The following is a 27,286-nucleotide window of genomic DNA, read 5'->3' on the forward strand; positions in this document are numbered from 1 at the left end:
TTACTTTGTGAAAATCCGTTTTGAAATGAAAAATAAACAACCTTGGTAACTTTTCACTGGAGATTTTTATTGGTACGACGCGATTCAACGCTGAGGTAATTTTTAATGACGAAGGACTTCGACGAATAAATCAGCTAGCAAACGGAAATTGAAATCGCGTCATTTTCATGTACCTACTTGAAAATGATGCCTCAGCGTTGATACGCGTCATACCAATAAAAATTTCCAGTGAAAAGTTATCAAGGTTGTTAATTTCTCATTTCGGCTCATTTGCATATTACTGCCGCGTATTCCCTCGGTAAAATTGGTTATAGATGACTGGTAGCGCCACGATTGAAATCTGATTTTAACGCGCGCGGAGCGACAGCGATTCTAGCGGCGGACTTGAGAATCCTCTAAAATATTCGTGGCGATGCCATTGAAATTGAGAAAGACAAAAGGAAAAAGACACGAGGGATCAGTCGGACACCGCGGTGTGACACGCATAGACTGGATGGCGGTCTGCGGGCGGCGCAGGGTGGGTAGCCGGGGAGAGAGAGATATATTGATGGGGGATGGGAATCGCTAAACAAACAGTTGAAGGACGCGGCCGCGAAATGCCTCCTTACTCGATTACTCATTCAAGCTTCTGTCAACGTCCTCAAAGCGTCTCGTCCCGTACGTCTCCACCCCTTTTCCTCCCTCCTTGTCTCCCATTCATGTTCCGTCTCACGCAAAACTAATCGTTCCTGTCCCATCGCTTCGCATTTTTCTCACACTCAAATGCGGGAAGATGAACTGCCTCTCGCAAATGTATGTATTGATTTCCGCCCGTCGTTATTCAAGTGTTCGAAGCGACAGAAGGCTTTTACTGTTAAGCTGTTTGGAAATGAGATGTTTTTTTTCATGTTCAAGTTTATAAACAAAATTTCCCCGGGTAAATTATTCGCAAATTGTTGCCGACTAAGGTTTCAATAAGTTGTATTACTATGATGCAAAAATGGTTACAATCAAGGTAATTTAATTTTTAATGATGAGAAGCTTCAATGAAAAAATCAGCTAGCAAACGGCAATTGTTAAGAATGTGAATTGTTAAGAATAGGATTTAAAATTATTATACTTCTAACGATAGATTATGAGCACATTAATTTATTTCCCATTCATGGAAATGTGAATATGTTAAGCTATAGATGAGCATGTTATGCACTTCTAAATATATTATTTGATTAAATAGATATATTAGTAATTAGTTTTGAAGGATTGAAAATTTTATCACCTTACCAACACGAAAGTAACAGTAAGTCGTCGTCTACTTATAGCCCTAGATAGTATAACTTTAATTCTGAATCATAAACAAATAGACGCAATTCGTAATACGTATGGACTGACTGCGCCAAAAAATTTTTAATTTAACTCTAAAGCGATTGAATTACAGTTAATTTAAGTTTTTTGGATTATAAAAGGGATTTTCAGAGACAAAAGTAGGTCACAAAAGGGCTAATGCTTATGAAAACTTTGCAATGAATTATTTTATTTTTAGAAATTCAGTTACTAATTTTGATTATTTACGTAGTTTTTAAAATAAATTTTTCGTTGATGTGATCGCTAGTCGAGAATTATTAACAGTAGGAGCAGGTCCGTAAAAATTTAAACTGCTTAACATTTTCTATTTGCCGAAAAAGTTGGTGACAATTTACATTCAGAAAATCAAGCATTGAGACTAGAATATAATTTTATTCCAAATGTACTTTTTACCGAAATAATTACGTCTACCGCTTTAAGTGGGCAACAAAATAACTGCCTAAAAGTGCATCATCTAAATATTTAGAATGATCTAGATAAAAACTTTTAAATAAAGAGTTACTTGTCGGAAAACGCTAAATGTTTCGTTCGTATAAGCTAATTCACAAAGTGTGGTTAAAAAATCAGCGCTACGCCTGTATGTCCATTATAACAGACCTAATTCAGCGATGCACAACGGTAGAACATAATAAACGACGGGAAAGTATTCGATCCCTCCTTGAAAATCCGGACTGGAAACTAAAATTAGGTGACATTCCAACGGCCGGCGAGAATTCCTTCGCTTCGACCCATATCCGCCGAGAGAGGATGCGAAGCGCAAGCGAAAACATTTGAAGATAAGGGGAGAATTGAAAATTTCCCGCTTATCGAGGGAAAACAAGTAACAATTAAACCCGTCTCTCCCTTCTGAAAGCGATTCGAATAATCACGTGAGAATTCCACTCGCACATCACCAGAAGACACAATTTTGATACGCATCGTTGGCGGCCTATATCCCCGCGGCGGCTAACAAAAACCCAAGCGCTTAACGGTATCTCAAGACATCAGACACTGGTCCCCGCGAAGAACGATAGGCAGATAGCGGCAGGGAGGGAGCCATCCAACCATTTGGCTCCCGAAGCCCATAAAAAAAAGAGGGTGAGGATGGGGAGTAGCTCTCGGAAATCGCGCACCGCCCGATATTGGCAATTATCAGAAAATTTGACAACGTCTAATTTCGAGCAAAAGACGTGACAACGCTGCTTCCGAAAAATTTGTAGATTCATGCCAAGTTAGCGGTCTCCATTTGGGGTCCCGATAACACCGTAAGACAAGAGATGTGGCGTCTGGAGTGATGAGACAGGGAAACGGTGACTGGAAAAGGTACGGGTGAAAACAAATGCTTAACTGCCGTCTGGTATCGCCATCGAATAACTCTCTCTACTTTGCGAAACAATAATTTCTTATGTCAGCCAAATACAAGTGACATTTCCTGGTAAAATACCTGAATATCATTTACCAAGAAACTTTAAAATCGTTAATTATTTATTCATTCCCTTTACGGTGATGATTCCTCGCTCCATTTATTTCGTGAATTCGTATACTATCATTATGTACGCGCTTTTGAATCTAAACCAATCGGTACGACTATTTTTGCCCATTCTTTAACATTTATTGGCCAAAAACGTTTCTTTTAGCATTCAATGCTGAATAAGTCGGTACAAATTTTTGCGTGTCAGCTTGCAGTACTGTCGAAAATTGTTGGGGATATTCATGCCAAAAATAACTTGTTAACAAGGAAGTAATCACATCTATCGAAAATTATAATTAATATGATCTTAATTGGAACATAATTTTTATTGTGAAGTTGAAGTATTGAGTTGTTATATGGGGTTTGTTGTTTATAAAAAAATTCAAAATAAGATTTCATATAAAATTTGTGGGCTATTCTTTCATTTATTTAATACGATAATGTATGCATAATTACTATTTACGAGCGTCTGAATATAATAACGATGCGAAAACTAAAACTTTAGATACATCTTATCTCTGACATTTTTGTGTCTCTGTGCTGAGAAACTTTTAGCAACGTTGGAATATAATTCAATCCTAAACGCTTAGCATGTATCTTCACTAAAATTAGACATCCAACAACATTTTTTGCTACAAGATGTATTATATTTTATTGGAATAGAAAAAAACCGTAAATAAATGTGGAATACCAATCCGTAATATTATCGATATAGTTCTTCCTAAATCACTTAACGAAATGATTATTAATTAAATACTGATAAGCTATTTACATTCTCTTAAATACGCGGGTTATTATCCTCGAAATAAAGAGGCTAAACTGATGAAGCTGTAAATAAGTAGCCGCACTAAATCAAGTTTCCTCCGAGTTCCAATTCTCCACGTCTGTCAACTAGAATTAATATCATTTATCTAAAGTTTGTATAATGATGGAGCAGTAGTGCTATTGATAACTTTTATTAGAAATTTCTAAACCAGAAAGATAATAAATGCATAATGAGATTTCCTCGCTCTACTTGTTGAATGTAGCATCCTTCGGTAATTTATAATTAAGTACAAGAATTTAAAATCATTCGTTAATGATCATGAATGGACGAGAAAAAAAGACTCGATATTATACATGAATATTAATACAACGACATTTTTAAATAGTTCATACAAAATTTCCCGTTTTTAGTACGAGATACGTCCATTCTTGGAATCAGAACAACCGGCTTTTACTTATTCCGAAGTCGTTAACATGAATAATTCCTTAGAAAAATAGAATACAAATTATTATTTATTGCTCAAGTGTTCTGATGGGATAGCATAATTCCAGGGAAATGGGGAAATTCATGCCAAAAATAATTCAATGGCAGAGATGTAATTACAGCGTTCTAAGTTAATTATGGAAATAGTGTTGATGACAAAATAAATTTTTTGAGATGTAGAAATGTCAAATTGGATTTCGAGGTTTGCTGTTCATAAAAAAGCACACCTATGGATATTAAACGATTAAATGTAATAGCATTTCCATGGCATGGAAAATAACCCTATGATTTTCAATTGCCAAAATGCAATGCTCGGTTGATCCTATTGCAACTCTTTATGGAAAATTCTTCAGAAATAAGCAAGGATTTTGAAATTAAATTATGGATTATCATAGTTTTTGAGCTATCAAAAAAATTTCACAAAAAGGTCACTGACATCAGCGATCAAGAAAATGTTGTATATATTTCTGTCATCATCTGTTCTGTTCATGCACAAAAATATGCATCTGGATGATACTTTTACTTCCAGTGGTCCTGGAAATGGTCCAGTAAGATATTCGTGATCGACTGCTTCTAATTATTAATTACTAGTTCGTGGATGTGTTGGATGTAATTTGGCAGAAATATCAGACACTCAACTGCGCAATTACATACGAAAAATATTGGTTCTTGAGTCATGTGGAAGTCTTTAGACTAAATAGCTCGAAAAATAAAAATTATTAGCAGCAATTCCATCTTCACGTCCATTTTGAAATTAGTCATTCAAGTCTCTGAGCATAGAGTGTTATTCAATGATGTAAAACCGGAGTATTTAAAATCTTGTTGTATCAAAAACTCAAACACTGGAGAACAATTAAAATGGAATGCAGGCCAGGAAGCAATAGACTAATAGGATGGTAAAATATGCTAATAATCCTTTGAAACTTTCTCGCCAAAGCTTAGTTGGGTTTAGAATTTATGCAAGTTAATGTAGTCAAAATATGGGATATGCAGCGTTTCAGAATTAACTTGAAACAAGCTCTTTAGCCATATATACCTACCACATGCAACATGAGCATAACAGCAAGAAAATATGCGCTGAATTTTTGAGGTCTTAACCTCGTAAAATTCCATTTTACGTTAGGAAAAGTAACAAACTCTGCTTTACACAACTTAAACTTTAATCGTCGACTAAACCAGTATTGAAAATGATATGTACCGTATGAAAATGAAAGTGTACCGTAACTATTCTACTATTACAGATTAAGTTGTAAAGAACAAAGCTTGTTAGTTTTCGTGAATAAACAAGGGATTAAAAGAAAAAATTGTCGAATTCTCTCTTTAAACACCTCTGCTTCTCAATATAGTCTATATTTGACTCTTATGCTTTCATTTGGGAGCTTCAGTATAAAGCATGCACACGTATTCGAGCAATACAAACCCCTGAAATCCAGCTGAACGACATCCAAGTCTGCAATGACCATCGGAGGCTTGGACGCTGTCTTCTTCTCGTAGTCATCGAACCACTCGCACCTCAACCTCTTTGCCTCGTCCCACACCTCCAGGAGGTCCCGATCGTACTGCACCACCACCGTGTTCTCATAGAACTGCCCCCGGTGATCCGGCCGGGTGCCGCACCGGGAGTAAGCGATGCGGAACCGGAAAACTCTTCCGCCATCATCTCCCAGTCCTCCAACACCACGTCCCTCCTCCACACCCAGTCCAAGACGGTCCTCTGCCGCACCCTGGCTCCGCGCCTCCAACAACGGCTCCTTGTCACCCGCGTCCTCTCCCGGAGTCCATCCGGAGCGGCTCCCGCGGAGCCGATGCCGCTCCTCTGCCACGACCACTCCGGGCCGGAGCGACTCGTCCTGCGCCTTGCGTCCGGTGCGGAATCCCGCACCCGGGTGCAGGCTTAGTCCTGGCCGGGCCGCACCCGCGCCGCCGCCGCGTCCCAGCGGAGCGACGTAGACGCATCTCGGGTCGCCATACTGTCCCTTGGAGAAAACGATGCCGGAGAAAGGGTGGGAGAAGGCTATCCTCACGTCCATGTGTTCCTTGCCGCACATCACGTCGAGGGAGCGGATGGATGGCATCCCCGGAGGCCGCTCTGCAGGCCAGAGCTCTCCACCGCCCGCCGCACCCGCGGCACCCAGCACCGCCTGCGGTAACAGGGAGATATTGGAGTCAATTGTTCACATAAAGCAGAATTTTTATCCCTTTTTCGCTCAAAAGAATGGTATGGTATTCGGAAGAATGCCCGAAGCTTAGATCGTTTTACCCAAAGTATTATTGTTAAAAGATTAAAAAGTTATTATTAAAATGTATTGTTAAGTCACTTGTTCACAGGAAGATTGATTGACATAACTTTTGCACACAACTGGTATGGCATTGCAACAATGGTATGATATTCGGGGGAATCCTCAATAGCTTAGATAGTTTTACCAAAAATATTATTGTAAAAAGTCAGTTTTCACAAGAAAATTAATTAATATAACTTTTGCACACACAAACAATGGAATCGTTTTCGGAGGAATTCCCGACAGCTTAAATCCTTTAACCCAACATATTGAGTGAAAAATCATCTGAACATTTGAATTCGTGCACAATATGAAGGAAATATACTACGAACTTTTACGATGCTTCGGTATGTATGTTTACGAGGTTAGTAGGATGTTCTAATGTATTGAAAAAATTGTTTTTGCATTTTAAACATTATTTTGAACGCAAAAATACATTGGTAATATTATGTGTGATACTATGGAATTTTTTCATCATTATTTTCCGAAGCAAAGCGTATCGTGCCTAATGAAAGGAGATGTTCAACATCATAAGTATAGTAAAGATCATACTTGGATAAAATTACTTAAAACTCTGAATTTTAAGAAATCTGCACAGCTGAAAAGGCAAGTTTTTTCTAATATTGCCTTACATCATTGCTGTTTGAACTTAGGGATGTAGAGTACTTGCTGTTGTGAATTGAAATCTTGCAGCAAAGGCACGCCAGATAGGTGTCAGTTTTTTCAGGAATCTAAATTTATACCAGCTAAGTACACAAAACAATGATATGGTATTTTGAGGGGAAACCGACAGCTTAGGTCATGGTCCAAATACTTCACAAAGCACCACTTAATACATTAGAAGAGTCTCCATGCTATAGCCCACAGCGGTAAAATTTAATGAAAACATAAACACATAAAATTGAAACTTTCCAAGGATAAAGGTACAGCTAAAAATATCAGATTGGAGTAATATTTTTGATACATATACTTTTCAATATTTTGGAACTTAAATATTTTTTGGCAGTTAATTCCAAAAACGGTTGTGAAAAAAAATGATTCACTCGCTTCAAACATCATTTTGTATTAAACTTTCAATGTTTATAGCTTTATTACTTGTTCAAATAGTTTTTCATACTACATTTAGGAGAAAAACGTGCATGTTGAAAAGAAAACGGGCAGGTCCACCATAAAACTAAATACCCTATTGATAACGTCTGAATATGATTACTTAAAATCTGAAACTCGCTTAGCATTTTCAACGTTCGTTTCCAAAACAAATTAAAAAATGCAGAAAGAATCATTCATGAGGGAATATCACCACCTTACCAATTAAGACAAATTTATGTACTGTAAGCTACATATACTTTAGTAGTCAGAGTTTATTATACCATGGTAACGGGAATTAGACTCGCTGAACTCCCATGCACGTAGTACCTAACAGAGGACACTGATCTCTGAAAGGCTTGGAATAAAAAAAGTAGCGAAAGAGGAGATATTGGCGTTGCCAACTCATGCGAAATGTGATCATAATTCATTCCGGTCACGTCTCCTGCGGACGTGAATGGGAAGGGCTGTGTTTGACCCGCACACATTCCGAGATTCACGGAAATAAAATCATCAGGGGTCTGAATTCCATGCCATTCTTTTATGAGAGGTTTAACATCAGCCGTTAAAATGGCACGCACAAAAAAAGAGCGGAAAAAACAGGGGGAGACCATCCTTCTCACAAATTTGCATCACAAAAATGAGGCAATCAACTCAGGTGTTGGCCATAACAATCATCTTTTGAGTAATAACAATAAAAGCAAGATTTTTTTCAGTTATTTTTTTCTCTCGTAAAGAAATATTTGCATGCATACATATAAAATAATAATTGACACAGACTGTGACGTACTATAACATAGAAAATGCGGAAGAGAACATTTAGGCGATAAACTTAATTACGGAGACATTCAATGGCTATCGGCTGTTTTCTCAACGCCAGCAGGAGAAATCAGACAGAAAAATGATGAAAATAAAAACAACAAGAATGATAAACAATAAAAAGTATATCAATTTTGATTAAATGAACATTGCGAATAAGTCACTTTTTCAAAACTGTTCTCTTCCGTTTACTTTATGTTCTAGTGCGTCATATATTCACAATTACCATCCACTTAAAAACAAAAAAATAGAGGAGTATAACAATTTTGATTGCGTGAAAAATGAAAAATTCAGCAAAACCATACAGAAATCGTGTAAGTCGAATAGTTACAATTGTTATCTTCCCAATGCTTACATTCAACTGCATATTACCATGCCAATAATTATTTTAAAATGAAAAATAAAAAAGTATGCCAATGATCATTTCATGAAAAAGAAACAGTCGTCAAAAATATAAATATCTAGGAAATCAATCAATAATACTCTACTGTGTCTAATCTACTGTGCATAAACAAATGTATTGTTTATATAATGTTCATCCCTCTCTTCGCTTATCTAAAAGACACAAAAATATAAATATCTAGGATATAAATAAATAATTCGTTTCTCTCTCGTAAGTTAATGTTATAATTTGTCATTATTATAATTTAATCCACGAAAAGAGTTTATTTTCTATTGTGCATAAAAAGTGTATTGTTTATACATGTTTAACCCTCTCTTCATTTCTCTCTCACCGCGAATGCTGTGGAGAATAACACGACTGCGAACGGATTTGTTGCCATGTAGACGGAGAGAAGACAGCGGTTCCGCCTCATCTTGACCCGCTCTGTGTCATGTGACGTCATGTCCACGGCTCTCTTCCTTGCTGAAACAAATAAGGAAACGTAATGAAAACCAGGATTAAGCAACTTCAAAGGACATGATAGTAATTCCAATTGAATCTCTGCTCGCTCTTACTATTTTTTTTAAGATTTACATGCTAAAAATTATGGTTTATCACATGGTACTCTGGTGATACGTAGCATGATATATTCATCGCGAACATCAACTCTTCAAATCAATCTTGAAATTCACCAAGCATTCATTACTGAACGCAAAAAATGAACACAAAAATTACGATACATTTAGTGAAGGTTTCATTCACTTAGGTTTTAAAAATCCAATGCCAGCAGTTACATGAAGACGTCCATATGAAATCATATTCATAAATTTTTATTGCATAGCAAACCGTATTGCTCAATAATACTGAACTAATAAAATTGATTTTTCAAACCGAAAAACGCAATAAAAATAGAAAAATAATAACACATAAACCCATTTTGGTTTAATGAGGAAACCGCAACTCTATGAAGAAAGGGAGACCTCTCAAAAATCATTCATTAAAAATTTGTGAGTAAGGAAAATTTGTGATTGTTTTCGGATTTCATCCACGACTATGATGAGATTAGGTAGTTTTTATTGGCTGCAGCAAAATTAGAAGGATCTATTATAATAGCACGTTTTACATTCACCTAAAAATTGACTTCAATTCAGGCACTTCATCATAATATGTATCAGTTTATACGAGAAATAAAGCCATTGGGCGCACTATTATTTTTTAATCCAATCCAAAACGCATTTTGCACGAAAAGCAGACGTGCACTGGATTAGGGAGCAATAGGAGATAAACATTTAGAGTGCAATGCCCGACATGTTGTCAAAGTAGAATTTTCAAGGTAAAATGTTTAGTACTTCCATGTGAAGTCGGTAGTAATCTTAAAATTTTCATTTATTTATGCCATACAATTTTGTTTGTGAGCTAAGGAGAATATATAGCAGCAATAACTTTGGGTTTCCTGCTTTATTTAAGCGGACACAAATTTATAGACAGGAATGTGCATGTCACTCAACATCCCCAATTATATTTACTGATTTCTTTAAATATAAACTTATTTTTTACTTAAGTGTATACGCAAGGGCGCTTTCGAATATCTTATCTTTGAAATTAATCTCTTGTGACGCGTAATTGGATAACCATTAACAGTTTGCACCCAAATTAGTCAATGAAATTAACTCAAGCGTCTTACGTTAATTTTTATAAAATGTAAAAAATTAATTACGCTCAAGTTCGACTGCTTTGTGTTAAGGTTCTATAAATATGATCAAAAGTCTCGAAGGTATTTCCGTATGGAGAGGAAATTAATTCGCGAGTGTACAAACTTAATCAAAAGGGGCCAAATTGATTACATTTGATATTCTATTGCTAAACAGCGGCGGGAATCGGAAAGAACATGGTCACATTAACGTTTAAACAACCCAATTGGAAAAATTCGAGCATATTAGTCTCGTTGAACACAGACGGAAGCCAGACGAATTCCTGAAATAGGGGGACTCGAGCAATCGTGAATTAAGAGGCGAAATCCAAGCGTGCCAATTTCGCCCTTCTAGGAACCATGCCAGGGAATCCGTTAGGCTGGAGACGGGCGGCGCTTGTCTCAGCAAAAATGAAACGTAAGAATACGAGAGATGGCTGAGCATGTCTATTATCTCGCTTGAAAAAAATAAACAGCTATCGCTGAAAAAAATTAATTGATCTTCATAACTGTTACTTAAGCCACAATTTAAATGATTACAAGTGTTGGTTGTTAATATTTAGTCTCTAATTTTAAAAATGTCACAAAAGTAGTATCGATTTGTATGTGCTAGCGTTCTCACTGTTTATCGTTCCATTTATCTAAAAGGAAGTTCTTTTATGACCTACCTTTTTACGCTCATAGTCGTCTTTGTGCTTTAATTTAGTCATTATGCCGTGACAATAATGTTGTAAAAAGGCAAACACTTATTTCTATTATTAGTCTCCGATGTACTAGTATTTTTTGTGGTGAAAACGTTGTCTGAATAGTGGAAAATATCAATTTTTAACATACGAATTCTCTATCATTTGTATTCAAATGTAGAGATTCATTTTTCCTATGAATATTTCTGGCCCAAAATCTCTTTTTAATTATTTCTCTAAACGGTATTCTTTCCTAAATAAATTTAAAGAATAAACCTACTTAAACAAAGCAGATTCACATCAGATTAATGTCTCCAGAATCAGGATGGAAATTTTATCATTATTTCCATTCTTAGCCAGATATATTGGGAGATAAACTCATCTACATACTCATAAAAGATTAGGTATTTGAGAAGAAAATATATTTGCTGGATTTCAAATCTTGAATGGACGAAGAAGGCAGTTTCAAAGAAAAAAGACATCAAAAAGTCCTTGGCATCGTAACGTTTTTTCTCAGATTAAACGATTACATCAACTAGTTTCTTTAAATCGGAAACTTAACAAAAATAACTTTTTCAAAAAATGGAATGTTTAAAAAAGGCGTGAAGAAGCCCAAAAATTAATTTTCACTGGTAATCTGAAAATATTTACTCGATTATTGGGGATCATCAAAAGTATAGTGAAGGAGAGATGAAAAATAAAATAAAAATGGATAAATTTAAATCGAGAGAAAAATAAAATATAAAAAAAACGCCAGTTCGCCGTACACGCGATCTTCCAACAATGGCCCCGGGAGGTATAAACTCACGCAGCACGTGCGTATCAAAGAGGGAAAAAGGAGGGGAATCCACGAGGAATTTCGTGAAACAAGCGAGCAGCTCAAAGCGAGAGAGGAAAAGGTCGAACCGAACGCAAGCGAAACACAGGCTTGAAAGGTTTTCGCGCGATTAAAAGATATATGTAGATTCGATGTAATTTCGCAATGGGTGGGGAGATTGAATTGATATCACGCAAATTCTGCACTTCCAAGAAATCTCAACGGAAGGGGTAAAGGCATGTAACTTTGAACTTCTGTATCGTTGATCATAGGGTTAACAGTTTACAAAAATACTGTAGCGAGCCATGGCTACGATTACGCCATCTAGTTTAATTATTCATATCAATCTCCGTTTTCAAAAGGTAGTTTAACATTATAGCACCAAAAAGACAGTTCAAAGAATTTTTCAAATAATTTATATTTTTTCTAGGACCATTCATGACCAGTAATCTCCAGTTCTTTTAGTTTATTAGTGATGAATCATTTAATATGACTTCCAAGTGAGTAATCATTTTACTTGTCTGGAGAAAAACACAAAAGATTAGAAATTAAGTGGTAAAATTCACTTCTTTCCGTCAAATTAAAAATGTTGAGCTAATAAGCTCTTTTACTTCTCTTCCCTTCCTATAATAGGGATTTAATTTTTCTAACAGGCCATTAAATCGTTTCCCGAGTGATATGAACGTTTTGGAGAAGATACTTCGCTGGCAATCAGAATACGATGAAACTTGGAAATGAAGATTATTGGCATGAGAGCATATATTCCATGTTAATACATTTCGCCTTCATTCTGTTTCCTTGAATAAACTTATGGTTTCGGATAATATTTAATTATTATTTATTTATATATCTTATTTTCTACATTCTTTGCTGTATAGGCTCTAGCATGTGGTATATCATTCCTGTACCAGCGACCGGCCGTGTGCCAGCTGTACCACATGTGTACCATTATATTTGTATCGCCTATAAATGTACAAGCTTGAACTAATTTCTAAAAATAAAAATAAATTTTAACAAAAATCGAGAGTTATCATGTCAATTGCATGTATCGTAGACAAAGTACGCCACGCGCTCGGTCGTGTAAAACTATCAGGCGCGCAAGCTCCAGAGTGAACCTCGCTGACAGAAAGATACGGGGGGGAAATGGAAATTCATGCCAGTATCCACGAATATTGCAAAAGAGGATCTTGATGTCGGCCTCAAAATGCGCTGTCACACACCGCGCAATTAAATGAGTTTACAGAAGTCGCCACTCGCGTCGCTGATGGAGAAATTTATCCGAGTTTCTCAGGGAAATAAGGTATAATTAGGAGTATTAACTAAAATTAACATTTATGATTATTCTATTTATCAAATTCATAATTTTTCGATTCTATTCCTCGCAATTACAAATACTATACCTAAAAATATTGGAGAAAAGTGGATCGCATTGCTCTTATCACAGCGTCGCGGTCATTTTCGAAAGCCTACTAAAATGCGACCGAAGTAGCAACAGAAATCAGTCCTCCTATGGAATGGAATTGGGCCTCCTCTATGCAGTCCCCTTGCCAGAATCATAAAAGTAAACAGGAAATTGCAATGTAAAAGTAATTTTAAATTTCCTTCATCCAAATATATGCTTACGCTACAGGTCATATATTCTAAAAGGGTCACTGGTAGAATTTAAATAATATTAGATTCTGACTTCGTTAATACCCAGTGTAACGGGTATTAACGTAACATATGGCTACGGGTCATTCTGAATAGAAAAATTGATGCATCACCAAAATATTGCATTGGATTAATATAGACTAACATAGGAGCAACGTACCTAAATATCTTCACAATCGCAATCAGAAAGTTTTTTGGGTGGGTATGGGTTAAGCCGTGACCCCCTCGGCATTTTTCGTTTCGAGCAGACTTAAGCCGACGCCGGATTTCCTCCAACACCTAATTCTCTACAAATCCATAAGGTGCAAATGGCCTCAGCTGTCTACCAATTTTATGGCAATGGTTTACGTTTGATTGTGAAGTATCCTGCTTCTTTTAATCCCTGGCTTTGGTTTTACGCCCTTGCGTTCGTCATTAAAAAAAAAATATCTTCGCCATGTATTTAAAATATCTTCCGGTCTGCGGAATTTGTCTTAGAGTGTATTTTTAAAAGATATCATTTCTTTTAAGCTTGGTTATTGCTGTCAGCTAGGTCGTCGCATTATTTCGTTGCGTTTTCTTCACTATATCTTGACGTGCTGTCACTTTGCTGATGGAGTATACTGCTCGGTTTCCCAACATTTGTCTTATTTTAAAAATTGACCTCGGGTGTTTCCTATCCAGTTTTTCAATCTTATCGATCTGGTCCTTCGTTACCATGTCCCACCACGCCGGTGCTGCAAACAGTAGAGTGGACTGTATAAAGGATGTATATACTGTTGACTTAGTTGCTGCCGGCGCGGCGTTACTCTTTTTAATATGGTGCTTGGAGCAAGGATATTTTTGCATGTGAAGAGCAAGAATTCACAATGCCGATAAAATATTACGTAAAAGAGCTCGCATAATAAACTCAAAATTACTTAAAATTCCAGTTCAAGATTTCTGAGTTTTCCATTGCCGCCATTTTCACGCCCACTTCCTATGAGGGCACGTGAACGAGGGAGCATCCGCGTTCCCTTGTTCACATACCCTTCGTTCCCATGCGCCCTCGCCAATTGGATCCACGCTTGCTGTCGTCACATCCGTAAGTTGACGATCGAAAAGTGCACGAAGGGTGCATAGTTGCGAATTGGAAAACGGTCTGAGACTGCGTCCTAAAATGGTCAAATCAAGATGGCCGCCATTTTCAGGTCCAATTCCTACGAGGGCACGTGAACGAGAGAGCATCCGCGTTCCCGTGTTCACATTCCCTTCGTTCCCTTGCGCCCTCGCCAATTGGATCCACGCTTGCTGTCGTCACATCCGTAAGTTGACGATCGAAAAGTGCACGAAGGGTGCATAGTTGCGAATTGGAAAACGGTCTGAGACTGCGTCCTAAAATGGTCAAATCAAGATGGCCGCCATTTTCAGGTCCAATTCCTACGAGGGCACGTGAACGAGAGAGCATCCGCGTTCCCGTGTTCACATTCCCTTCGTTCCCTTGCGCCCTCGCCAATTGGATCCACCCTTGCTGTCGTCATAACCGTAAGTTGACGATCGAAAAGTGCACGAAGGGTGCATAATTGCGAATTGGAAAACGGTCTGAGACTGCGTCCTAAAATGGTCAAATCAAGATGGCCGCCATTTTCAGGTCCAATTCCTACGAGGGCACGTGAACGAGAGAGCATCCGCGTTCCCGTGTTCACATTCCCTTCGTTCCCTTGCGCCCTCGCCAATTGGATCCACCCTTGCTGTCGTCATATCCGTAAGTTGACGATCGAAAAGTGCACGAAGGGTGCATAGTTGCGAATTGGAAAACGGTCTGAGACTGCGTCCTAAAATGATCAAATCAAGATGGCGGAACTTTGACCAAGCTAAAAACTCGGAAACAGCGCCCCCAGATATTTACAACCTCCTTGTGCTTAGAGACACTCTTGCCCCAACAGTCAGCTGTCTATCAACTCCACCTTTGAATCCTTTATGCTTGTGACATGGCCAACGATTGACTGGGTGGAAGACAATACCGTGTCAATCTTTTTCTTCTCCTGCGCAGGCGCACCTCGTCAGTCAGCGAAAAGATAGAGTCCGAGAACGCATTTTTCCCGGAATGTGGATTTCCTGGAATTGAGGGCTTTGGAAGACGCGCATCAAGTGCGCTGTCCTCTCCAACCCCTGTGTTTAACGGTGTGGACAGACATGCGGAGCATTTCTTCACTCTAAAACGACGACTTCGCTACTGCCTACGGAAAAAATACATATAAATATATATATAGTGTCCCGCGTTTCTCTCTCTGTCTTTCCTTCTCTCCAATAATGCCATTCCCTCAAGAGAGAAGGAGAGAGAGAATGGAAGATCTGACCGTTATTCGTTTCCTTCGCGAAAAACGGAGAGACAGACGGAGTGAGAACACATCCAGACAACAGGAACGGCACAAGCGCGCTGCTGGTTTGCGTTTGCAAAAAAAAAATTCGCGATCATTTTTTAAGTGAAAATAGTAAATAAGCTCTTTGAAAATGATTGATGATTTTACAGCGGCTTCACCAACAGGTGAGAAAAATTTTATTTTCGTGAAACGTTATTAGTTTTCCAAAGCTATCGCGGCCATTTCTGAAATAAAAAACCGTTTACGAGGCTCGTCTAAAAAATTGATCGTATGCGTAGAGGCGGCTAGTTAGAAAAAATGTCAGTCAATACCCCACCTTGAAAATGATTTTTTTTTCAGAGATTTAACCTAGAGGAGAGAAAAATTGAATCCTTGGGAAAATTTTAAGATGTGTCCGTCTTATAATTATTGAAATGATTCCACTACGAAATGCATTTATAAAACAAGCATCAATTAGAAGAATACACGCCATTGAAGTATTTATGCAAATTATTATTGTGAACATTTATCTAATGAGCATTACACAGCTGTATGTTTCTTATCTTGAAACTTAAAGGGAGCTTAAAATCTCGAAATAAAGTCAATTACCAGTACAGAAATAGATCAACTGAATGAAAGTAGATAAATTATACCGTGTAGTCAAAGCAGCTGATCACGAGGCGTAATTTTCGACCTGCAGTTTCTGCTATAAACCAGAATTATTCACGAAAGCCCTGAAGCATTTAAAATCGAGTTTTAAAGTAGCCATCATCCCTTCAAAATTTGAAGGCTCGAGTCATGGCGAGAGACCAACCTTAAAAAAAGAAATCACTCTAATCGAGATTTATACGTGGAAAACTAAATTATATCGGCCAATTCCAGTTTATTACTCAGAACACTCATGATTTTCAATGAACAAAGAGGACTCAGAAGTAAAAATTAGAGTAGGAGCAGAAAATGACAGTATTATTTGTTGCAATCGATTTCTTCCTAATTAATTATTACATTCTCCAACACGTCGTCCAAAACATAATAGCTATCTATCGCACATCTATTTGATTTTTTTTAGAAAACCTGGCACAAAAATAGCCAAAAGACATAGTGGTCTCGTTAAATACCTGGTAGCCTACGCTAAACCGGGGAAACAGGTAAGACAACCTCGTAAAATGGTGGAAGATGCAACTTGTCTTCTAACTGTATTTGTTAGAATAACGGAAGCAAGGGTTGAGATGAATGAAAACATTCAGAGGGAAGTTGGATTACAGGCGACAATATAAAAAAGGGAGAAAACATAGAAGTGAGGAAACAATTTACCAGAACTTACATTAGGAGTATGCTTCTCTTCGGAGGTGAGGCATAGAGAACGACAGCTGAGGATAAATCAGGGGTAGAGGCCTTCGAAATGTGGTACTACAGAAGAAGGATCAGGATCAAATAGATCGACCGAGTAAGTAATGAGGAAGTCCTAAGAAGAGTAGGAGATAGGAGAAGCCCCATGAGAATCTTGACAAGAAGGCGGAACAACCTTAAAGGCCATATCTCGAGAAGACCATATATCATATATATTTATTTATATATATATATCACACATCATATATATTTATTTATATATATATCATATATCATATATATTTTATCATATATGATGGCCTGATAAAGACAATCGCCAAGGAACAAGTAGATGGCAAGAATGGAAAACCTCCAACAAAATATATGGAACAGGCTAAAGAAGGATATGAAAGAGAAGAAATACGCATAAGCGTAAAAAAGTCAGCTGATGGGTGTATTGAGCGGAGAGCTGCGACAAACGAATTCTTTGGACTGTTGACCAGTGATGATTAATAGAAAAATAACTAAACGTGCTCCTCATGATGGAATTCCTAATTTATTAGCGCCTTCTAATTTTGACCTAAAATCAATGGAATGGCAAAAATAATTGAACGATTTTAAATATAAATTTAAGCTGATTAAAAATTATAACCTACATTTCGGCGAGGTAAAATTCAACTAGGGCTATTTTTCATTTGTACAAGCGTTTAGTAAACATCAGTATTCACCAAAACGTAAATCATCGCTGAACATATACGTGAGAGAGTAAGAGTGCAGCGAAATTTCACTCCTAAGTATTCACGATCACCTTCCATTACGAGAAAATAGGTGTGGGCACAAGACAGATATCTGAAAGACCTGCATAATCTGGATAAATTATATCCGTGGTTCCAGTATCAATCTGAACTATACAATATTTTAATCAAGTTTCTTCCTTATGTAGGCTATTTGAGCCAGAGCCACCAGTAGGTAAATCCAGGCGTGTTGGTGAAAAGTACCATGCACTCTGCCAACCAACGTTTTAACAAATATCTGACGTAGGACGTTGAAAGGATAACACGGAGATACGTCACATTCCCACACAGATCTCTATCATATTTCAAAATAGGGCAGTAAAGAAAGATTGATGGCAACGACACATTAATCTATGGCGCATGGAGCGATATAAGCGTTTAAATCGACTTTCTCCAAAGGAAAATGACCGATAATCAATTTTCTGACCGACACCCAACATTATTCGGCGTCATTGCGCGCGTATGTAGTACTAAGATGCAATTAATTACTCTTAACTATACCAAATTTTATAGACGCTCCTTACATTAAATTCCCCATTAAACAGTTTTATGTAACTTTCTTGATCCTAACTACCGTTTTTAGTACCAATCGTTATTCAACACAGGCTGTATTCGCGTCTTTTAGATTCCAACGGCGGAGTCTACCTTCTAGGCCATTATCCTACTACTTTCGTTTACCACTTTTAAATTTTTGTTACCATGATGATGGCTGGAAGTTCCCGAATAGTTAATTATTGACAATTCAGAGGTATAGTAGGTTGTACATTTTTCTTACCCTAATACTTCCTTCCTGTCTCTTCCAAGACAACGAGTAATGATTAAATTTTAGTGATGGACACCGAATACTGTATTTAACCCTTTTCCATAATTTTTTCACTGTGTCGCTTGATATACATGTTTTTCACTCAATATTATTAATTGCTATGCCATTGTAGCCATCTCTAATTAAAGTAAATACTTGCATAAATTTGAAGTTCAAATCCTGATAAAATTTCCATGGATATGATATAAACAAACTCTAAAGTTTACGATCTTGTTTGATTTAAGAGCAGGAGAAATTAATGAGTCTACAAATGTATTTCAAATTCTATGATCTAATATTAGGATGTGTATGAATAACTTCTTAACAGAAATCGATAATTAACTTTCACATGTATTGCATTGTAGATTTAAAGATATTATGCAGCTTAAAATTGGTAGTTATCTTCTCTCCGTATTTGAGTTTCAGACTTTAGCTTCACTGCTGGAAGCTAATGAAACTATCAAGCAGAGAGCGAAATTAATCCAGAAAGCGAACTGTGCCTATTCTAGTTTCTACCCGTTCACCATGTCACATCATCTTGTCCTTGTAATGGAAATTTTACTCGTGTTTTTAAAAGAAAAAAACATAGGTATTTCACATATTTTACTTTGAAAACATTCTTCAAGCCATACACTAAAAATGAGAGCTTTAAACAAGTATGTACATACAAGGAGTGCCGAAACTGTCCTACAGTTTTCCTGATTCTAACGCAAATAGTTGGCTACGGATGGTCAGGTCTATAGATCACACATCCCTTCAATACCTGAGTTTCCGGCCTTAAAATTACAGTTGAAAAGACGTCAAAATTTAAAGACGGCTGCAGAAAAGGATTAACGCCTATATCATTTCATAAATGGTTCACCACCTCACTGCATCTTGGAATTTTTTACGAGAACATATTCCCATATTTTTGCCTGGAAAAGGCATATTTTATATTTTTCCTTTACATACAAACAGAAATTCTCTTAGTGTTAAGCAATGAGTGGCAACCAGTATCAAGTACTTATTTGAGCATATCCAAAACAGCAAAAGCGAAAAGGGTCCTACAGAGTGCAGCACTCCACCAAAAACGGTACACTACGAGTTGTCCATTGTGTGAACTGTTAAAAAAACGGGGCTAATTAATTTTTCACACTCTACGATCACAAATAGGGTGGAGAATCCTTGAACTCTCCGAGAACATTCGGCAAACATAAGACCTTTTACGCCCACCGCTCTTCATATGGGGTAACCTCATAAGGGAAACTCTTTTTACGTAGGAGAGGCTTCTCCACAACACATAAACCACACACCACGGCCGAGTCGGCGATTCAGATGTTCATCAGCGAAAAGGATCACCCAACCATCTTCCACGGTATGGGATAAGTAGACCGCCGCAAAACCCTCAAAAAGTTCACAGTTCGAGAAAATGAACGCTCCCCATCTCAACCAATTACAAGAATATCGCGTAGGTGGGGGGAGGGGTAAGGGGCTAGCGAAAGATTCCGATATAGTTCCGGTCTCTTTCCCAAGCACCGGAAGGTGAACGCACTCCCGTGGGCAGGCACAGTCATCGGTTTTAAATCTTACGGCGAGTGGTTCAAATTAAGGCCCACCGAGAGTAATGACGCGTGCGGCAATTTAAAAACTGATTAAAATAAAGCCCGCCCTCTTTATTTCCCCCCTCGTGCCAAACTGTTCATCGCTCATAAAAATATCAAATATACATTAAGCCTTGTTTAATGAATTGCCATCTTTCACCAGCGCTAACCACCCGTTGTTCGCGAATCACAATGGTAATTTTTAAAGACACAAGCCACTGAGCAGTAAGCAGCCAAAAAAAGGCACTATTGTCAGTGACGAAGTTGCAATCTACAAAATTCTTTCGTTAAATTGTATTAGGAAACACTACAGAGAAGTTGAATTTTACAAATGATAAAGCAACTCGACTTTCTTCCACGGGTTTATTTTATTAGTACGACATGTCGGCAAATCCTCGAAGAAAACCAAAATACTGCTTCACTCATTCCATTTGCTTGTATAAGCTGGAAAAAGAGTGACATGAACATATTATTTTATTTATTAAGAAAAACACCTTCTTTTTTGCAGTGTCAAAATAGAGTTAGTTATGGGTAATTTACGCTCGCTGGTCAAAATTACACGCATTCCCATAGTATTGCCCCTCATAGAAGCGCTAAGAGCAAAGTTGTAATTCGACAATATGAATTTTGGGTACTCACCATTGGGACAAGAGCGCATAAATGCATTAGTGAATGAAATCTCGCAATTTAATTCGAAAGATGCACTATCCATTAAAAAAGTGGACTCCAGAGGCCTAAAATGGTTTAAGTAAGATGCAAACGAATTCCGTTCCAGCAAATGAACATTTGAGTACTAGAATGAACTCAATGCTAAGACAAATACCATAGCAAATGTCTTAGCAAATGCTAATGCCGCATTAAATACAATTATCGAAAACCTTTAAAAAAATACACCAGGAAGTGCTCAGGTTATTGATATTACATTCGTTTTAATGACCGTAGTATTAATTTGAATTGCTACCCAAGCATTCATTTGAAAATTGGTAGTAACAATGGTATATATTCGGTGGTGGAAAACTGGAAGAGTACCTAATTCATTAATACTCTATACCCGTGCCTCGTTAAAACAGAGCTTACTATCCACATGTAAAAGTGAAAATATATATTGGAAATACATAAATAGCATAATAATGCAGCGTTGAGAGTAATATGCCATCCATTTCACCACCACCTGATATTCCAGCTACTTATCATTAATGGTTGAGCATCAAAAGCCAAAGAAAACTTATGTGAAACTAGATTGGATAAGGAAAAGACCTCTTATTTCAGTTACAGAAACAAGCAACACGTGTTGGTCAGATGTAAAAACACCCTCTTCTACGGCTCGTGCGACACACTTGAAGTGAGCTTCAAACAATGGACAAGGCGTGATTTAATTCAGCCCTAGGAATCGAACCTGAGTCGCACGACATGGGACGTCAGTGAAGCGGTAACCGCAGTGACCGGATCCTAGCTCGTCATCAGAGCATAAACAAGAAGAGTCGATCGTCAGCGAAAAAAACTGAAAGCAAAAAATATCATGGCGGAGAAGAGTACGTAAGGACACGAAGTGCGCCTTCGTGCAGAAAATGGTTGGCCCCTTGAGGCTTCTTCAAATCCTGGTTCCTTTCACCTTAGCCTTGAGCCGGATCACGATCAATCATAAGGAGTTCACCAAATAAGGCTTCAGATCATGAACTTTCCACCCCAAATCGCCGATGACCATGATTGCTCAACACGATGAAAGATTCTATGGTAAAATACGGAGCTAGATTAAACTCTTATTTGCTAAGGCTGCTTGTATGATGCAGCCAAGAGCTAAAACCTAACTTCACAAACTGCAACGTTCGTAATTGTTTTTTATTTTCAAGTAACCGACGTCGTAAAGTACTAATAGAAGAAATACGCTAAATATGTATGTGCCCATGAGTTATTATCCTCGTTCCACAATTTATTGCATACCTATTGTTACGTTGATAGTAGATACATCAGTATCTTGGAGTGTAGGTATCGAACAATTATAAAAGCAATTTGCCAACGTTTCGGTCTATTTATACTCCTTCATTAGGGCTTGGAATGAAAATTAGTATATAATTTAGATATATGAACACCATAAATGGTTGTGACAATGTTTTTTTATAATGAAAAAATCAAAAAAGAAAATGAACTCAGTTGTTAATTAACTAAAAAGAAGAGACTAGAATTTGACATACTTTTCTGCAATGCTTATTGATGGCAACTAAGCTAAAACAGTTCATGGTTACCCAGCAATTTTTATTATTTGAATAATAATAAAATTTGCATAGTTTAAAGAAACGTAGAGGTCAAGAGAGAAGAAAACTCGATGCTAGAGTTCATTCTTCAAAAAGTGTGATTTGCAGAATTATAATTTATTTCAAACGAATATTTTCCTTTGACTATGTACCTGATCCTCCTCAAAAATTTAGTATTAGAATATCGCGATTATTTTGTAAAAAATATAATTTTCAACAATCTCACAATTTTCCCATTCGCGATGAAGAAAAACTGAGTTATTCTTGTATTTTCCGTGTTTTAATCCGTGAAATAATACCCCGGAAGATTTTTTTACTTGCGTGGGTGGAGTTTGGGCTCAGTGAGAGGTTGATCACGTTAGAGAGAAGAAAGGATGAGGTCATTTTTGGCTAGGTCATGGTCGTTTGTTGGTTTGCCTGCGTGTGCTTCGCATGCGATTGGGAAATTCGTGACCGGGGCTTGGAGAATTACGTCCGGGAGGGTCTGGAGAGGTGCCCGGGTCGACGAGTTAGAACATCACCGCTGAACTTGATGCGCTGCACCCGAAGACACACGAACCGCTCCTCTACGGTCGATTTCATGTCGGCAGCCAGAAAAAGGTTTGCACCGATCTTTACGTAGACTACTGATAATTTTTTTCAGCCGGTGTATACCTAAATCTTTTTTTCACTCTGCCCCATCATGATATTACGATTATCTGGGGTTTACTTTTATATTCTGGGCTTGTCTATCTAGAAAATTATTTTCGGATTAATTTTACGCAATGTAATAATAATAAAATATGGGTAGGTAGAAGTAATATAAAAAATAATTACAACGGCTATGAAATTATAACTCGGAAAATGCTTTGAGCGAATTGAGAAGTAGAAATGTGTTGCGCAAGAGTGGGCACATAATGGAATTCATTTCCCAATGTGCAGGGATAAAAGTTTAAGGCCCTGTTTTCGTTAAGGAATGAAGACATACCATTTTATATACAATGGTGAACCATATTCTCGAAGAAAGTAATAACCAATATATCATTTCTGAGTGAAATGATCATTTTAATCCAAAAGCTCTGATATGATGGTGCAGATGATATTTTGCTTATTTCGCTTCTTATAAAATAAAGAAATACTACTAAGTTCATGAACACAAATTCAATTAAAAAAATAAAAAAAAATTTCTTCGTGGGGAGCCATCATCAATGAGCTGATGCGAAAACAGAGAATTATCGAGACAACTTTTTCCCAGCAGCTTGATATTCTCTAGAGCATTCTGAACCGACTCATATTGGGGAACAATGGAACAGAGCACTACATGGGAAGATGCAAATTCATGTTGTTTCCTGGGAAATGCAAAATGAAGCTGGAAGTCCCACCGCAACACCGTATATCCGCCTTGGTGACACTGACAATGAAATCGCGACGTCATTTCTTCGCAGTCCTTATTTATAGAAAAGAACGGTTTCGGTTCTCGCCGACGATCTAGCAAAACCGGAGGCAAGAACTTCCAGCCAGTGAACTGAAATGGAAATACGTGCTCGTCATATTTCACGTGTCATCTCTAGAAAGTTCTTCGGCAATGTTGCACACCATTTCGCTCACACGACGTACAGTGGTGATATACCGTTCTCCATCAGTTGGGACGGTAACTGAGAGAATAACAGTGTTTTTGCTTGAAAAGAAGTCGCTTCCTGTTTTGATGAACAATACAATTTCCTCTGCATAAATTCATGCAAGGAATCAAAAGGGAAGAGCATGCTGCAACAAATAATCATAAATCATTTCACAATTCATGATAGCTTCGATGCCCCAACGATTGAACACAAATCCGCACCGATCGAACGGCTTCGATGACAGCAAAGAAAATTCAGCACGGATCAATTTGACACTCCGTAAGAATTAGTTATATTAAAATTAAATGGAGCTGTAGGCATATGAAAGAGATGACAACGCTCCGAATGTTTTGTCAATAATATAGAATCTGAAATATGAAATCAACACATTAATTAGAAAATTGAACGAAAAAACGCTAATCCGTACAAAACATTTTTTCTCGTTCAATGAGACTTAGGGTCTACAAATTATTACCATTTTCATCAAGTTGGGCCAACCTATCGATACAATAGTACATTGCCAAGAAAGAGTAATTTGAACTTCAAAACATAGGTAGAATGGTTACAAAATTGGCAAGGGCTAAAATGAAAGCCACATGCCGCATCCCTTCTTGATCTAAGCGTAACAAGGAAGAAAACGACTTCTTTGAGAGCGTAATTATTGTTTGCAGCAGTGAGGTTTATTTTCAAATTTAAATTTTAGTTCATAACATTTAGAGCACTATCAAAAATACCTGACTTTGATTGAAAGCTGTATAAACCCTATTAACAGATCATTTTTATAAGATTTCAATATATACGAGGATTGGGAGGAGTTTGCCCTTAAGTATTCGCATTTCACGACGAGGTTCGGAAATCGAATCCTAGCCGTGGCGTTTTCTTAGGGGTATCATAGTATCAGTAAATCTCATTAAATCTTGTATGTCTAAGACAGATTATGGGCAAAACATTTGATGACTTCACTTAAGAGCTGGCTAATGCCGACAACGGGTTTCTCTGAATTCTTCCAACCCTTGATTTACCCCGAGGCGTCATGACCAGGCCTGTCGCTTTCCTCTTCTAAATGCCATACCTACGATTACGAAATAAGCTATCACTCACTCGTCATTTCAATCGGAACGTTGGTTTGATTAAATGGAATGGCGCACGCCTTAGACTCCTTACTAATTAAGACTAGGCATAAGTACGACTGGAAAGCCACCAGTAAGCGTGTGGATTACACATAGTCAAGATAGAAGGGTTATTCTATTCCCTGAGACACCTAGTATTGAGATAATTGGTGTCTGAAGGCTTTATTTTAGATTTGAACTATTGATAAATGTGCCTTCCTTTGGTCCTTTGGTCAGTGGGTAAAGGCCCTACCACGGTCACACCAATTAATGCCCGTATTATCAACATAGTAAATATAATAACGTGGCTATACCGCCTATACAACAAAAAATCAATTTGCTTTAATATTCACTTCATCTTTTATGATACATATTTTATATATTTGTTTATATTAATCATCCCGAAAAAAGTACGATTTGGCCTTTAGATCGTGGGTATACAACAAAAACCCTTGGAGGAGCATAAACAACCATGTTTCCATATAGATTTCCGCGGGTATTTTGACAGTGGGCAGTATTTCTTCCGGGTTTCCTTCCGCGTTTATCAATTTTTCTGACCAGATATGGTTGAGGGTACCCACCCAGGCGGTACTCGTACCTACAACCTTCACATTGGCAAGCAAGGAGTGCACCCCGCCACCAACGAGGCCAACATTTGTCTCCGAGTTTGGAACTGATTTACTTTCTTTGCCAGGTCAGAGGACAATGACGGTGACATCGCGACTTGCGTGAACAAGGTCGCGAGTCCCGCCGACATTGTCCCCCAAGAAGACTTCCAGGCTATTCACAACTCGCATCCGCACCGACTCCTTCTCATAAGCCTCGACGACTCACACCACCACCCGACGCTCCGAGTTCCCCCCGACCCCCACCCCTCGTGCCAGACATCTCCGCATCCATGCCATATAGCAAGCAAGCCACACACGTACACGGAGCTAGGCGCTGGTCCGTTTTCTCACATGAATCCCCTCCCTCTCTCGACCTTCCTAGCTCAAACGGTCCACCTCCCGGACTCCGCATAACCCAGCACTCATACACTCCACGGAGACATCCGCTTGGCCTCACTGTCTTCCGTCTCCTTCCCATACTCCTCCTCTGACTCTCTTGACTCCGTCCTCATCTTATTCCTGGCAGTGCCAACTCTTCCCAAGACGTTCTCGAACAACGGCCTGTCCTCCCATCCTTGTCCTCATGAACGGCGGCGGTGGACGGATTCTTTCGTGCAGGGTGCGTGATTGCGAACCGGTGATTCCTTTTCCTGCTGCTCTTCTGGACGCAATGCGACGATTCTCCAAGCTTCATCACGCAAGCGGATGAGCCGTGTCATTGTGAGCGGGACATTTGACCCTTTTAAACCCGACGCTATTTCTGAGAAATCAAACTTGATGATTTATCACAAATAATATATATTTCGGAGTTCCAGAACACAATAACGACATTTTTTTTCAATTTTTACTACGCTTTCTGCCATCTTAAAATGCGTGTGTAAATTATGAATTCGGCAATTTTTTAAAGATTTTCCGAAAAATCACAATTATCAATTTCAGAATTATTTTTGACCATTCCATTTTGAAAAATAAAATTATCAGTAGTTCATGTATATCTTTAGTGCAGTCGATAATGAACCGTGCACACATTTTTAAACGACGTTCCTTCATGATGCTCTGAAGCAACACTGGGCTAGAAAGAGTTAATAGGACGATAACTTCCCTCTCAACCGGTCGTACTGTGTCGTTTTCGGTGACGTACTACTCGTGAAAAACTTGGGCTGCTCCACTTGAAAATTTTAGGGGGCGTAGAGTAGACCTTTGGGGCGTGGTGACCAAGCGGGTAGAGGATTGGGCTGTTGATCAGAAGGTCCCGGTTCGAATTCCGGGTGAAGCACCCCAAAACAAAATCCTCACAGTGCGTGGCGGCCCACGGAATGGATCTTCCCCCCTGCTCCAACCCTTATTGTATGTTGTTCACACGCCTGTGGCTAATTCTGGGGGGAGCTCCGTTCCTACCTAACCATACTAACCTCCAGATTGAATCACGGAGAAAAAAGAGTAGACC

The 27,286-nt window shown here is 38.1% G+C and overlaps 1 protein-coding gene across 2 annotated transcripts in view; it reads right to left on the reverse strand.

Annotated features, from left to right (window-relative positions):
* The window catches only part of LOC124164164, a 115,362-nt gene that overhangs the window by 17,847 nt on the left and 70,229 nt on the right, over positions 1-27,286 (reverse strand). For both annotated transcript variants that reach the window (XM_046541364.1, XM_046541365.1), the window contains exons 2-3: positions 8,959-9,089; positions 5,461-6,181 (exon numbers count right to left, since the gene is read on the reverse strand). In XM_046541364.1, coding sequence (XP_046397320.1) covers positions 5,461-6,181; positions 8,959-9,089 — 852 coding nt within the window. The remainder of the gene's footprint in view (positions 1-5,460; positions 6,182-8,958; positions 9,090-27,286) is intronic.

This window comes from Ischnura elegans, chromosome 8, assembly GCF_921293095.1.
Source record: "Ischnura elegans chromosome 8, ioIscEleg1.1, whole genome shotgun sequence".
Taxonomy (NCBI): Eukaryota; Metazoa; Arthropoda; class Insecta; order Odonata; family Coenagrionidae; genus Ischnura; species Ischnura elegans.